Genomic DNA, 15,964 nt, shown 5'->3' on the forward strand with positions numbered 1-15,964 from the left:
CGTGAAGAACACTATTGTGTTTATTGTGGTAAGCTTGGACGTTGGCTACACTTTCCTAGTCACCTCTGCCTACAACTGTTCTGTTACAGTAACTTATGTTTACTGACTAGATGTTGCTTACGTCAGAATATTGGCACCACCTGAAGGGCACCACTGATTGGGAAATGTACCGTAATTGTCACCTGGATGCCTTTCCAGAAGGCTGGCCCTGCCCCATGGCCCCCCACCAAGCACGCGTTGGCCTCAGAGGGCGGGCCTTTCTTCTCAACCTTTGACCTTCGAACACAAAACCACAAATGCTGGTAATTGCCTTCAGAAACCTAATCCTTTAATGCCTGCGCACAGAGGGTTTATCGTCCACGTAATCAGCCGCACCATTACATGCCAGGAGAGCTCCGTGGGCCCGTTCTGTTTGTTTGTTTTCATTTCTGTGGCAGCCCTTTTAGATGTCAGATGGGCAATGAATAATGCCAGTGTGTGACAGAGAGCGCCACAGCAAACCTCAGCATGTGATGGAAAGAAGCGAGCTCCAGAGAGCGTGAAAGCGAATGCAGCGAAAAATTTGTAAGTTGGGACTAAACATTTTTATAATATTAGGGGTGCGTCAGGGTGGGCGGGGTGGGGGTTAAACAGGTTGTGGAAAAACACAATTATTTGTGCAAAGCACTGATTGCACATTGTTCTGATTAGTAATTCTGGGGCTCTCACTTGCATTGTACATTGTTTAACTTACAATGCAAGTGAGAGCCCCAGTACTGATTATATTGACAGAGCATCATTCTTTTAGTAAGACAGTTTCTAAACATTTATATAGATGCATGCCCAATTGCCCGTGGGTTTTGGAGTGCTAAGGTGAAAATTACAGTTGACCCCAGGTACATTTTCGAATAGATTGCGTGTGTCTAATGGCGGTTGTTTACTTGAATTTCAATGAGTAGGCCTGACCTTAGCCCCAAAACTGATTGTTACTAATTCCTTGAAATATGCAGAGTGGGTTTTGACCACAGGATCATTGCTCTCTCACCTCATCATGCTGGCTGATTTGTGTACCACTCCGCTCTCTATAACGTGCTTTGGACTGAATACACGAGAGAATATTTTACAAATAAAATCAGACTTTTGTCACATTCTATTATTTATCTTGTACGTGCATTCTGTACAGAAAGCAATAATGTTTTTTGTTGCTATTTTTCGTACCACATTTGGCAAAGTAAGTAGGTCTGGCTTTCACGTGAAAAACAGCATTTGTTCAAGCCTGTGTTTCACACGAGTTTGCAGGTTAAAGCCAGACAGACGCATTGGCTTTTCTAAAGCGTGTTATTTAGCGCAGCTCGTATCTGGACGCTGTGTTCCGATGGAAACCACCCATAGAAACCATTTGTGATTGGTCAACTTGAGTTTCCACCAATGAGGAGAGGGCCTGTGAGCAGAAGTGTGACGCATGATTACTTATTGCTTCTACAGGTCCAGAAGTAACATAGCTGCCAACAGGGACTCGTGGAAGGACTGGTACAGTCGTCAGATCCAGGCCTTTGTAGCCACGGACACATTGCATGCTGGGCCTTGTAAAAGACAAACGACAAGTACCAGTATGCAATATGCTTGGCTAAATATCAGGACAGGAAATACAGAAGGGGGCCCTCACGAGTGGCTGAGTGGAAGCGATGAATAGCGGGAACTACTCATAGATTTGTAGCCAACTTATTTTGGAAATGTGCCACAAAATCAACCAATTGGCATTCTGTTTTTTTTCTTCTTTTTCTATGTCCGTGGAGGAAGCAGGGCTCCCCGGGCAGTGTGAAGCAGGTGTTTTTGGTGCACATCTTTTATACTGCTTCGAGATGGTCCCAGTTTGAGGCAGGTAGGGGATAAGAACCAAAGAGCCATAGAGTGGTTTTCCCAGGGTCACACAAACTGGTTAAGTGCAAACGTCTGGAATCCTAATGACGTCTCCTGATTCTAAAACACGAAATGCGTCATTATTCTAAAGAGAAGAATAAACAGATAAAACATTAACGTTGTATGATAACAAAAAGCAACCATCTTCTGCGCTCACCCTTTCCGGTCAGGTTTATTTACACTTCTGGCCAGTGGCCTTTTTGAACTAAGAATTAAAGTTATGACACGTAACATATGTGTTATCAAAGGGAAGGCATTAGGCACCGCAGCAATTTCAAACTCAACTTTGGCTCGCAACCCCCAACTTATTTTCTTAGAACAGAAACTTAGAACAGAAATTGTAATCTACTGGCGGAACTCGTAAAAGTCTGTTGGCCATGTCAACGGCAACTAAAGAAGGACTAAACTCAACCGTATGCATGTGGAAAGTAGAAACTGTTTACCTATCCGAGATCCGTTTTCACAAACCGTTGCGACACTCTGGGGCTGTTCAGTCAATCCCGCCCGGAGTCCAGGGCACTAGAAACCTTTCCGCACATGTATATCAAGTAACCATTATCACTCCATTTTAGCTGTTTCACACCACACGTGTATCGATATAAAAAGTGTATAGAGAATAGATTTATGAATTATAATACTTTCGGTGCTGAATCTCGAACCAGTGACTTGCTCCTATGACAGAAGCTTTTACCCCCAGGGTGGAGGTAAAGGGAGGTAAAGGTACACATTCTGCAGTGGCCTCCACGGATTCATCAGGCAGTATTAGCACTCAGGGCTCTTATTACACACAGGCTGCACCTTCCCTGCTTGCTCCGTGGCAGACCTATGGTGCGCCGCTGGAGGCAGGGAACCTGTGCCCTATGACAGTGAACGCTGTGCCCTCATGGCAGCCGCGCACCTGTGGAACATGGAGCTGCTCCTTGGTTCACTCTGCAGGCAGCAGCCCGCGTGCACTCTGAGGAGGGATTATCAATCAGATTATCAATCATACCATTTATAAAGTGCACTACTCACCCGTGAGGGTCGCAAGGCGCTGAGGGTGAAGGGCTGCTTTTGATTAGAGATCTCTTTGCAGGCGGGTGCAGTGTGTGACTGCACCCACTTTCAAGGGGAGGTCCATGGGGCTCACTTCCCCCTTCCAGAGGGATGCCACCAGTGTGTGCACTGACAGTGCACCACCTTTTTGTGGCACACTTTCAGTGCCCCTCCTGACAGCTACTTTGCCTTTGCACCTGCACTTATACATACAAATGATGGAATGCCCTCTTGTGAGAGCCCAGGCGCTGCACGTGTACCAGCACCATCAGGATGACAGAAGGAGCCACACAAGCGTCTGCAGCCCATTCTGTAGTACCAAAGAGCCCCAGGGGCGCACAAAGCAGGCACACATGCCATTTGCGAGGCACTTTCTGTAATACGGCTACAGGTGTGTTACTTTGACACCTGTGCAAATTCGTAGTTTCATGCGTATGTCAGTGAAAAATCATGAGAACCAAATAAGCAGCAGCAATGAACCATTAGTGAAACTGAAAACGTGCTGAATGTTTTTCTGAGAAAAGACAAAGCAATAACTGTATCCCCAACCCTGTGCCATCCTTACTCAATACGCACCCTATGTGCAGAAAAAGAAAATTTATTGGTGCACAGTGCACATGCCGGGCAGACTACTCCACCCCATGCCATCCCTGCCACTACCTTGAATACTGAGCCCATAAATCATTTCCATCTGGTGCATTAGTTTCACTTGGTGAATGGAAGCACATCAAAACTACAGCATCCAGAATGCATTAGGATATCACATGAAATCTTAGGACTGGAAAAGCAGCTGCGGCAACACAGAGCTAGGCAGCCGCCTGTTAAAGCAGGCCTAGGGGAATGTCCAGATACCTGCACCCTGGGTCCCCAGCACCTGAAGGGCCTAACAGGAGCCCAGGAAACTGCAGTGTAGGGAGTAGGACTCCCACTGAATGGCGAAGAGCGGCAAAGATCCCCCAGATCAGCAGGAGAGTACCCCGCCCCATTGCCCATGAGCCAAGGTCCACCTGAGTGTAGTCCCCGAGACCCGCGCCTCGCCACCGCCAGACACAGTCTGAGCAAAAAAATGGTTAACGAACACTCAACAACTGAAGGAGCAGTAGGAGGTGGAATGTCCCTCCACCAATAGCAGGGCCCCTTCACCTAAATAAGCCCCCAATACAGTCACTGGCCAGGAACACCTGTGCTGACTAGGGCACAACCACATGGGCAGTACAGTGCAGGGAAGTAGCTTTAAGTACTGCATTAGCACCAGGGCCCAGGGGATGAAGGGTCTACCACATTCCAATAATATCTTTATTTTACTATCAAATCAGAGGATGGCTTTCCTTAATTGAGTCATGGTCCATTGCCACTGGTGTCAGGCAATGTAAAGGGTGAGAATATAAAACAAAAAGAAAATCTTACCGTAAGAGAAGGTAGATAACCAGTGTTGTGAAACATAAAAGCACATGAAGTGTGGTAGTTGGAGTTCCTATTTCTGACTCTCAGAGAGAAGGTGAAGTCTAGGTTAGAGCAGTGCTTAATTTGTAAATAAAAACGTGCCAGTGCCCAAAGCTCTCCTCTTAAACACATGGCTGCTGCATTTAAATGTGCCAACACAGAATACTGAGGCAGCGTAATCCTGAGGGCATCTCTGGGCTCTTTAATCCATTTACAGCCACTCCCTGCCCCTTCAGCTCACTCCTGCAGCTTTCTGCTTTCCCCCTTTGTGACACTTTTTCGTTTTTCTCTTCCTACCTCTTTCCCACATGTGTCTTTTGCTCGCAGTAAATGCTTGAGGCAGAAAAATAAGCGCTGGTGCTCTGCACCGGAAACAACAAGCACAAATTAAGCACTGAGTTAGAGGCTGGGCATCAGTATTTGTTCAGTGTAATAGACAACACCCTTGATTTAAGGACTGAGACGAGGAAGATGGACAAGGAGGTAATGTATACATTACTTTTAGCTTCAGAGATTTTTGTTTTCTGTATATATTTCTCGTGGAATAGTAGCCTACAAGCCGCCAGACTGTGCAACAAACTTTTCAATGAAAGTTAAACAATCATAAAAGACTGTACTTTACGGCAACTCGTTGGATTGCTGCAATACCTGCAGTAATCGCTGCAACCTGAAGATCACATGTTCAAAGCCTATTGAGTCAATCAGGTCTCTAATCAGTTCATGAAAATAGTTTATTCGGCTACATTTAATTTTAAAGCATCACTTTAAAAGTATACACGTCTCACTTCCAGTCCTATCCTTCCTTCAGCAATAAAATGAGTATTGTAGAATTCAGATACATAGGCCCATATTTATACTTTTTTAGCACCTAATTTGGGTCATTTTTGTGTCGCAAAAGCGACGCAAACTTACAAAATACAATTATATTTTCTAAGTTTGTGCCGTTTTTGCGTCAAGAAATGACGCAAATGCGGCGCTAAAAAAGTATAAATATGGGTCATAGTTCTTAGAACAGCAGGTGCATCAGCACCTGAGTCTAATGGACTACATGTGCCCCAAGATCCACCAGAACACTGCAGTTTCTGTCTCTTTCTTCTGGAGACATTGGTTGCTGAAAGCAGCTGATATCCCCAGGTACAACTGCAGGGAGAAATGAGCAATTATCAGGGGAAAGGACCCTGAATCACTGATTCCCATGGTAATTCCTTGTTTCTGCGGGGACCTTCCAGGCCCTACCTGTAAACCCTGGTAACTCCATTCACCAGAGCTACTGGTACTTCCAATGAGAGGAGTTACCAGGCCACACATTAGTCCTGCGTACTGTAACACTTACCGGTGCATGCTATGCAAGTGTATTCGTTATTTACATGACATCTAACACTCTCAAAACTATCATTTTACAGGGTAAGCATCTCTCTGCATAGAATGGAGCAACAGGCGAAATACAGAGCCAAATCACCAATGGTGATAGTTGATGCTTATTTTATGAACCAAAAAGAAGAACATGAGCTCTACGAGAAGCTCGATGGCATCCACTACCAGCAATATTGTACGATGTCAACACTGAGGGAAGAGACTAACCAAGCTGAGAAACAGTGCAGAAGTCTTCTCGCCCAGCGCAAGACCATCCAAAGGACCACACTCAACCATGTCATGGATGAAATCCGTTCTTTGAAGATTGAAAGGCCCAGTAGCATCAGGCAGAAGCATGGCACTCCACTCAAACCCAGATCACTCGCAAGGGTGAGCAGCGCATCTCCTCGACTTGGCCAATCAAGAGTAGCTCATGACGCTTCTTGGCAAGTGCCCAGTGATCAGGTGGGCAATGGCTTCATCTCAGATCAGACGCCCTTCTTGAGCATGGTAAACGTTTCTGATGACGAGTGGTTAAAATACAAACTCAGACCAGCCACCAGCAGGACTAAGGAAGCCTCCAGCTGTGCTCCTCCAAGAAAACCAAGGGCAGTCTCATCTCGCCTGAGGAAATTGGACAGCACCGCAGACACAATGACCTACCGGAAGCTTGAGGGCATCGCAAAAATAGAAAACATTTCCCTAAAGGAAGCTGAACGCACAAGGCAGGATAAGATAACGGCAAAGGAGAAAATAAGTCAGATGCTGGATGACGCACTGCAAGAAAAAATAAACCACTTCCTTAAGAAGTTTGAGGATAAACGACTGCAATCTCTCTCTGCATCATTATAGGGGTACCCCACGTCAGGCGTAACATTCACTTGTACTTTATTGGGAAACCAAGGAGTCATTTTCTATGAAACTCAATTCTAAGTTCTTGAGAAGCTCATTGGTAGTAGCTGCACTGTGTTAGAGCCAGACTTTGTCAATCTACTTTCCTGGCAGTGAAATGTGCCACCTATGGAAGTTTTTCATGAAGGGATTCAAAAACTATGGGAGCTAAAGAACTCAGTTTGGTTGGTTTTGACACCCACATCTTCCAGACAGAATTCCTGCCATGCTAGCTGCTCAAAGTGTCCCGTTTATTCACTCTCTTCTGCTCTGCACAGACTTACATCTTTCCAGAGGTCTCACACCAATCAGTTACAACTGGTTACATCAACACTAATTGTTTTAGCTGCAACAGTCATGTACCTGCTTGTAACTACATTTGCACTATATTTTACCAAAGTAATAACTATTTATTTTCATATTGCTTTATAATAATCCTAGAACTTTCTAAAACATTTATCAATCACAACAATAAACAATGTAACTCAATAAAAATGATGACATGCTCATTTGGTATTCTAGAATCATGTATGAGGAATTATTCTTTTTTTAATTTTTTATTGTGTGATTGAATCGTGTTTTGAAAGCAGTGGACTACAACTTCATCAAGAGTGTAATTGAATAAAAAAAAAATAATGAAACAATTAGGGCCTGATTTAGAGTTTGGCAAACGGATTATGTACCATCACCATGGTGCAGTACTTTACTCCCACAATGGTAAGAGTACTCCGCCCGCCAAATGTAGAGATAGTTGTCGGCCCAGCAGATATCTTGCACTCCCAGGAGACACTGTTGATGGTGGTTACTGAAAATGCACTGAAAACTTGTCAGGCAGCTCCGTCAATATGACGGAGCTGTACGTCAAACTTTCAATTGTTGTTTTATTTTGTAAAACAAAATCCCAATGGGATTTTGTCTTTGAAAATAAGAAAAGCAATGACCCCCTTGCCATGACCGTTTTCTCCCTTGGATTGGGGTCATGTCGCAGTTTTCACTGGCCCTTGTCGCCAGGTTCCACCTGCCAGTGACTTTGTCCACCCACTTTAAATAGGGCAGCGGTAAAATAGCAAAACCTTCCACGACCATTACTTTGTTGGGCCATTGGAGCTGTATGCTGGCGGCTGAAATGGGGGACAAAACATGTAGAAATAAAGATATTTCTCCTTGTGCGTCTCTATTGGGAAAGCGTACAATTTTGATGCATTCTCACGTTTACTACTCTTAAAATCACTATGAATGCATCAAAAAGCATGGGTTGAAGCGTGGGAACACCCACTGTCCACCCATGTAACGCCTTCCTGACACAGAGTAATGCAAGGCAACGACTTGCGTCGCCTTTGCGTCATTCTGCATGCATGGCTTGGTAAATCTGAATTAACCCTTTGCGTTGCCAAAGTCGCCTTGCATGATGCAATGGCAGCGCAGAGGCTTAATAAATCCTCTAATCCTGTCTGCTCACCCACACTACCACACAAGAGAGCTTTTGGGATTGTCATTTTTACCCCTAGAAACCAGGAAGAGTCACTCTGGACTATCTGCACAGTGATATCCTACATTGGGTCACTGCATAGATAGCCAGTTTCCTACATCCCCCTTCTCTCTCTGCCTCTCCTGAAGCCCCTCTCCTCCCGGTGCCAGCTGCAGATACCAAGGAAGCTGGAAAACAGGACAGAGGCACCACTGGCAGCACCCTGCTCTAAAAACTGATCTCCAAAGGCACCAGCCTACTGGGAAATGCCTGGTGGAAAGAATATGCATCCCAAGCCTGTCTCAGACCTAAGGGGTGTATAGTAATGCACATCCAAGGGCGGGCAGAGATGCTGTCCACACAAGACCAGTCGGCCTACAACTGCGGGTGCGAGGCAGGTTTGAAATGGACACCACATACTTCTCCACATCTGCCATTTTGAACAGTCAGACACCCTGATTTTCCAGAAAATTCATGGGTTGATTGAGTTTATCAGATGCATGCATGAAAAGTAGATGGATCTCGTGCCCGCTCTAGTAAAACAGTACGTCCATGTATGCACGCTAAATAGACATACAGGACATTGCTTATTTATGGTTGATGTTGCGCATCTGTCAAACTGAATTGAGTAATACATGAATGCATTGTTTCTGTGGCCACAGTTCTGCCTATTCCTATTTCTAATTTCTTATTCCTAATTTTAAAATGTAATGTATATTGATGTTACTGCAGAGCAGGCGAATTGTGGCAGAACTGTAAAGTCAGGCTAGATAGAGATTAAATCCATGCTCTGAGTTAACACCTGAGCTCACAAACCTGCAAGTAGACATATTCAAATAGGCTCTGCTGCATACAAGTAAAGATATTTATTTAGATGAAAACGTGGAAAATTTCCTTCAGATTTATTCATGATAAATTTCAGTAGGTTTGAGCTGCTGGAATTTTCCAGGGGATAATTTCATGGGTGCAGTAATTTGTCGATATTCTGATCCATGTGTCAACTCCAATTTGTATTAATGACAATCACATTTTATCGTAATATTTTTAGTTTCTGTATGAATGTTTCTCTGTATGTGTTGCCTGAATAATGAACCTCTCCACTTGCAAGAACTCACCTGAACGCATTGTATCATTCTACTGCTGTCATGCAACAGAGACTTCCATTGTGGGATGGCTGGGAAAAGGCTGCAATGGCTTATTAGAGAATGTTCAATCCTGATTGGATCTCATCATGGGAACCATGGGGAGTTGTTTTTACTTAAGATCTGTACTGTTTTACTCGTGCATTGCCGAGTTAGTTAAATCAGGTGCCCCTGAGAGGATGTGCTTTCCTTGCTCTTTCATTTGATTGATGCCTTGAAAGGCTTTACTTGCTGAGACCGTCTACCTGACTTTTCCCCAACTTACCGAACTTCCCTTCATGGGAAGCTGAAGCCTGCCGCGATTTGCTTATGAGAAATTTAAACAGTTAGTCTTTGTATTTGCTATTTTGAATTGATTAGAATCGTACTGATCAATGCATTTATATGCTGATCACTGATTTACAAGTGCTTTGAATGATTTGAATTTGTAACTTTGCCAATCTGCTCATAAACCTTCATGGTTTGCATATCTACCAACCTCTGTCATCCCTGTGGGATCTAATGTTCTTCCCTGTAATTCATGCAAATTGACATGCTGTGTCACACCTCAGTCTGGGACCAAAGGTCCATCAGCTCCAGTGCAGTTTGTACTGGAGTTTGCAGTAATGATCTGCATGGTGCAAATCCACTGCATCAGTACAAGGCTTAACATTTACCTGTGGCCTGATAATCAGGTTCATGTTGGGGTGATATTGAACATATTTTAAAATACAAACTGGCACTTTCATCGAGAGGAACGCGTAGATATGAGGTTTATAATGAGCCAATATTTCACAGATTTTAAAAAAAAGCTATTTCAGTGTGTGTTGAGATTCACCAATTACACCAACCTCACATGATGCTCAAATAAATAAAGGAACATAGGAGGCTGACAATCCGGTGGGTTGGCATGGCTCAGAGAGCAGCACCATGGTCATTTGGAGGCATTACCTGCAGTGCTGGAAGAGAGCGCAATCTGTTAGCCGATGCTATCGATTGATGTCGGTCTAATTTTACTACCACCATTGATTCATTCTAAGGAACTGTGGAAACACGTCACGGTAAGTCGCAGTAGCAAATATGGAATTTATTTTAACTACCTTTAAAGAACTCAAGGCTGCTCTGCTGTGAAGGTGCCTGGTTAACTGAATTTCTCCCATGGCACGAAAGTCTCTGCTCTTATGAAGTTGAATTATGAATCATGAGGTTTCAACATTGACGTATTTGTAGGGGGCGGCTCCTCCATTAGGGCGGACGACCCCCCTCCCCCCACCAGCAGCTGCAAACCTTTTACCCAAAAACGATAATAAACTATGTTTATTATCGTTTTGGGGTAAAAGGGGCGGGGCCACAGGATGTGATGAGCACTGAGTTCACTCCCCCTCAGTGCGCATGCATGCTTGGCCGGCCAAACACACATGCGCAGTAGGCTCTCTCCAGCCCAACAACACAGTTGCCCGGCTGGAGAGAGCCTGCACAGGCTCCCAGTCTGCCTGGGAGTGACCTGGCTGGGCGCTCCCAGCCAATCCTGACACTGCTTTGTTCAGCTTCAGGATTGGCTGCAGGGGAGGCTGGGAGCCTGTGCCTGCAGGGGAGCAGATGGAGCGGTGCAGTGGTGATGGAGGTAAGTGTTTTTTAAAATTATTTGTAATTTATTTTTTACTCCCTCCGTACCGACCTCTGCCTTCTGCTTGCCATGAGCCAGGACTGTGTCTTTGCCAAAATGGACCTTTTTTCCACCCTGCCTTTGCTTCTTCTCACCATCCCTGGTGTGGGATCTCAATCATTTTCATTGCCCTAAGATTTTGTTTATAAACTGTTCCACAAATAATATCACCTGATTTTCACATACGCAGTGTAATGGACATAATACCGTACATTGAATCAATGGTTTACATGCATGTAGTGTAATCTGTATTACATCTAATTAAAGATACAGAAAGAAAAAGCAGCACCGCTCCCAAGAGGACACGCATTGCCAAACTGGTGACGTAGCTACCAACCAACTTACACACATCATTATGTATGCAGAAATAAATGAGCCAGTTGTTATAAAAACCAAAATGCACTAGTGCCTCCATAAAAAAAAAAAAAGATTAAGGAGAGGGGAGTACAAACAGTGGTCTAGTTATGGCGCCCAACACAGAGATACACAAGCCGATAACTGAGGGACACCCACTGTTAAATAGCAATATATAAAATATGACGTCTAGAGGTACATGACATAGGTACATTACAAAGCATCACACACACACACAGAAAAAAAGACATGGGATTCCTGACTGTCATCATCAGCCATATAACCTCAGCCGCTCCTCGCTGCTGCCAGTAGAGCTTTTTCATAATCTCTCTCTTGCATCCTCATCACAAATTAGTCCTGGTCCATCTCTCACTTCTCCGCCATCTGGACCCATGATGGCGCCCTCATGGGTCCAGGTGTAGAGTATGCAGAAGCACAAATTGCTTCTATGTTATCTCATCTCCCCGACAACCTCACCACGACCCAACCGATTAACCAGCGCCAGCTTAGTTCTGGTCTTCAGGTTTAAGGATGACCCAATAGCATGCAGTGCTGTTTATTGGCCCTCACGCTCAAAAATTAAAACTTTTAGACCATAGTAGCCACCAACTACCAGAGACTAGAAATCAGATCCAAAAAAACACTATCACCATCATAAACAAAAACCACTACGCTCCTCCCCAGCACAGTCTGTGTGAAAAGTTAACTCTAGCAAGTTGACGAGCTGTCTGGTCATAGGCCTATTGTGGTGATCTTTCGCTCATTTCATTCAAGCTCTTTCGCTCTGTATATTCCAGATCATCTTGCACGTCTTCCCTACCTTTAGAATGTTTTTACATATGTTGGCACCATGCTGGCTCATTGTCTATGCTTTTTTGAGGTTGTTTATAATGTTCTTTTCTTTCAAACATCAACCCACCTATGCTTTCCTCAGATCCCCAAAAAAGCATGGCACATGACAGTTATGGATATCTCACTTTGCAGGTGATACAAAATCGCCTCAATTTTTTTTTCAGTGGCATCACGTTTAGGAATGTTCGATTTCATTTAATATTTACAGATATTTTCATACCGTTGACCTAGCCATATGGCCTTCCTAAGTACCATTTATCTTGGGAACAAATAAGTATGAACATATGAAAAATGATGTTTGATGGAGAAGAGGCTTGGGCATACTATCCGTTCGTGTGCAGTGTTATTAAGTGGGGTTATAAGTCTTTTAGGAAGTTGGTGGGTCATGACTATACAGTAGGTGGTACCACTGTGTTGGTGCTTAGGTCTGAAAGTTCCTCCTTCACAATCATAGACAGCTGTATTTCAAAAACATAAGATTCACTTGATGTCTCCAATGCAACTTGTCCAACCCCAAGGGGTCACATAAATATTACCATTGGTGAATCTTCCTTGGAAACTTACCTTTGTCTCAAAATACAAAGACTATATACAAGCTGCGTCCATAACCACCACGTCTTGTTCTTCACTTTCTTACATGTGCTGCGAAGTAGCTTGGTGATATATTGTCACGAAATACATATAAAAAATATACATCCCTCAGGGATGCAATCATTATACTACAAGCAATGTTGATTTTAGTGATTTATATCGAGCCCTACATCCTTAGGCAGATATAAAGATAGTGTTGGACCTGGCTTTTTGACAGGGACATCCCCAAACTTTTTGCCTCCTTCCTCCTATTTTTTCTGACCTGTTGTTGTTGGCTTTTGACCTCTGAGCACTTTACCACTGCTAACCAGTGCTAAAGTGCATATGCTCTCTGTGTAAATTGTACTATTGATTGGTTTATCCATGATTGACTATTTAATTTACCTGTAAGTCCCTATTAGAGTGCACTACATGTGCCTAGGGCATGTAGATTAAATGCTACTAGTGGGCCTGCAGCACTGGTTGTGCCACCCACCTCAGTAGCCCCTTAACCTTGTCTCAGGCCTGCCATTGCCAGGCCTGTGTGTGCAGTTTCACTGCCACTTCGACTTGGCATTTAAAAGTACTTGCCAAGCCTAGAACTCCCCTTTTTCTACATATAAGTCATCCCTAATGTGTGCCCTAGGTAACCCCTAGAGCAGGGTGCTGTGTAGGTAAAAGGCAGGACATGTACCTGTGTAGTTATATGTCCTGGTAGTGTAAAACTCCTAAATTCGTTTTTACACTACTGTGAGGCCTGCTCCCCTCATAGGCTAACATTGGGGCTGCCCTCATACACTGTTGAAGTGGCAGCTGCTGATCTGAAAGGAGCAGGAAGGTCATATTTGGTATGGCCAGAATGGTAATATAAAATCCTGCTGACTGGTGAAGTCGGATTTAATATTACTATTCTAGAAATGCCACTTTTAGAAAGTGAGCATTTCTTTGCACTAAAATCTTGTTGTGCCCTTCAATCCACGTCTGGCTAGGTTTAGTTGACAGCTCCTTGTGCATTCACTCAGACACACCCCAAACACAGGGTACTCAGCCTCACTTGCATACATCTGCATTTTGAATGGGTCTTCCTGGGCTGGGAGGGTGGAGGGCCTGCCCTCACACAAAGGACTGCCACACCCCCTACTGGGACTCTGGCAGACAGGATTGAGCTGAAAGGGAACTTGGTGCATTTCTTAGAGACTCTTTGAAATCACCCCCACTTCAAAGGCACAACTTAGTATAAAACAGGGCCTCTGCCCTACCTCATCAGACACTTGCTGGAGAAGAAACCTGAACCAGAAACTACATCCTGCCAAGAAGAACTGCCTGGCTGCTCAAAGGACTCACCTGTCTGCTTTCTCCAAAGGACTGCTGTCTTGCTGTTGCCCTGCTGCCTTGCTGAACTCTTGTCTGGCTGTGAAAGTGCTCTCCAAGGGCTTGAATAGAGCTTGCCTCCTGTTCCTTGAAGTCTCAGGACCAAAAAGACTTCTTCCTTTCACGTGGACACTCCGTGCGTCGAAAATTTCGACGCACAGCTTGTTTCGCGGCGAGAAAAACGCCGCACACCGACGCTGATCAACGCGACGCCCTCGGGACGATCGAGACTTCGACGCACAACCTCGCAAGGACAAAGCCGCCCGACTTCCAAGGAGAAATCGACGCGACGCCTACCGTGAGTGCAAAACTTTGACGCACGGCCTCGCAAGGACAACGCCGCCCGACTTCCAAGGAGAAATCGACGCGACGCCTGCCGTGAGACCAAAATTTCGACGCACGGCCTCGCAAGGACAACGCCGCCCGACTTCCAAGGAGAAATCGACGCGACGCCTACCGTGAGATCGAAACTTCGACGCGCAGCCCCGCAGAACGACGCGCAGCCGGAAAATAAGCAGGAGAACCCACGCACAGACCCGGGACATCTGGTAATCCTCGCGATCCACAAAAAGAGACTGTCTGCGCGCCGGAAAACGACGCCCGACTTCCCCGCGTGGAAAAGAACGACGCAAGTCTGTGTGTGCTGAGCGGAAAACGACGCACACACCCCTTTTTCCACGCATCTCTTCTCCTGTGGCCCTCTGAGGAGATTTCCCACCAGAAACCAGGTACTCTGTGCTTGAAAGACCCTTTATTGCTTTTTAAAGACTTAAAGACTCTTAATATCACTTTTCAGTGATATCTTTACAAATTCGTATTGCAACTTTGATCGTTTTGACCTACAATTATCCAGATAAATATTCTATATTTTTCTAAACACTGTGTGGTGTATTTTTGTGGTGTTATACTATGGTGTTGTATGATTTATTGCACAAGTGCTTTACACATTGCCTTCTAAGTTAAGCCTGACTGCTCGTGCCAAGCTACCGGAGGGTGAGCACAGGCTGATTTTGGATTGTGTGTGACTTACCCTGACTAGAGTGAGGGTTCTTGCTTGGACAGAGGGCAACCTATCTGCCAACCAAAAACCCCATTTCTAACATTGGTGATCAGCGGTGAGGATAGGACTTGTGTTTGTGCAGTGACATACAGTAGCTAAGTATTTCACTACCTACCCACAGTGGAAGGTCAACTTGATTTTTCATCTTTTTTTTGGCTCTTGGTTCTCTGATGTCCTCCTGGATATACTATTGATATTTTGGACTTTGGATTTTGGTTTTTGCTGATAAGATCTTATCAAAATGGGATTGCTTACCTACTCATTCTTTGTTCGTACTGACCACCTCACTAAGGCTGACCTAAGGAAGCTTTGCAGACAATGGGGCCTTCCTGTAGCAAGGAGATCTACTAAAGCGGAGATGCTCCATCACTACATAGTCTGGGGGGAGGAAAGATGGGCAGAGAGAGAGGCAGCAAGAAACCAAATGACTAAGTACCCCTCAGATGAGGAGGAAGACTACTCAGATGAGGAGGAAGGCTACTCAGAGTTGGACAGTGACCCAGAAATAGATGAATGGCTCCGAAGTCAAAGGCGACAGGAGCAACAATTAGAGGAGTATCTTGCAGAGGTTGAGGCAAAAAGACTTTTAGCCCTGGAAGAAGAAAAGATTGCAGCTCAAGAGCTGAGCTGTAAAGAGCTGAAACTGGAGGCCGGAAGGGCTGAGTCCAGTTCAGATGGTGGCAGCAAAAATCTTGCATCTAGTACTGCTGAAGAAGGGCACAAGCCCAGAGATGTGGTGCCCAACTTGAAGAAGGGAGTTGACACACCCTAGGCAGTTCAAGGGTATGAGGTAGTTCCCGGTATGCACAGGGTCCCTGAGAAGGATTGGGGAACTGGCACAGGGAGTCATATTCCTACTGGGGGGAGGGACACTTTACTGA

General features: G+C 44.9%; 1 protein-coding gene across 1 annotated transcript; it reads left to right on the forward strand.

Annotated features, from left to right (window-relative positions):
- The first annotated feature begins 332 nt into the window (after positions 1 to 332).
- On the forward strand, positions 333 to 7,111 carry LOC138297422 (uncharacterized). The gene is made up of 2 exons (XM_069236780.1): positions 333 to 564; positions 5,781 to 7,111. The coding sequence occupies exon 2, from the start codon at positions 5,803 to 5,805 to the stop codon at positions 6,580 to 6,582; it is 780 nt and encodes a 259-aa protein (XP_069092881.1). The 5' UTR covers positions 333 to 564; positions 5,781 to 5,802; the 3' UTR covers positions 6,583 to 7,111.
- Positions 7,112 to 15,964: the final 8,853 nt, after the last annotated feature.

This window comes from Pleurodeles waltl, chromosome 5 (genome assembly GCF_031143425.1).
Source record: "Pleurodeles waltl isolate 20211129_DDA chromosome 5, aPleWal1.hap1.20221129, whole genome shotgun sequence".
Lineage (NCBI taxonomy): Eukaryota > Metazoa > Chordata > Amphibia > Caudata > Salamandridae > Pleurodeles > Pleurodeles waltl.

Coding starts and splice junctions, on each gene's coding strand:
- LOC138297422 (XM_069236780.1), top strand. CDS start 5,803: ATGGAGCAACAGGCGAAATACAGAGCCAAATCACCAATGGTGATAGTT.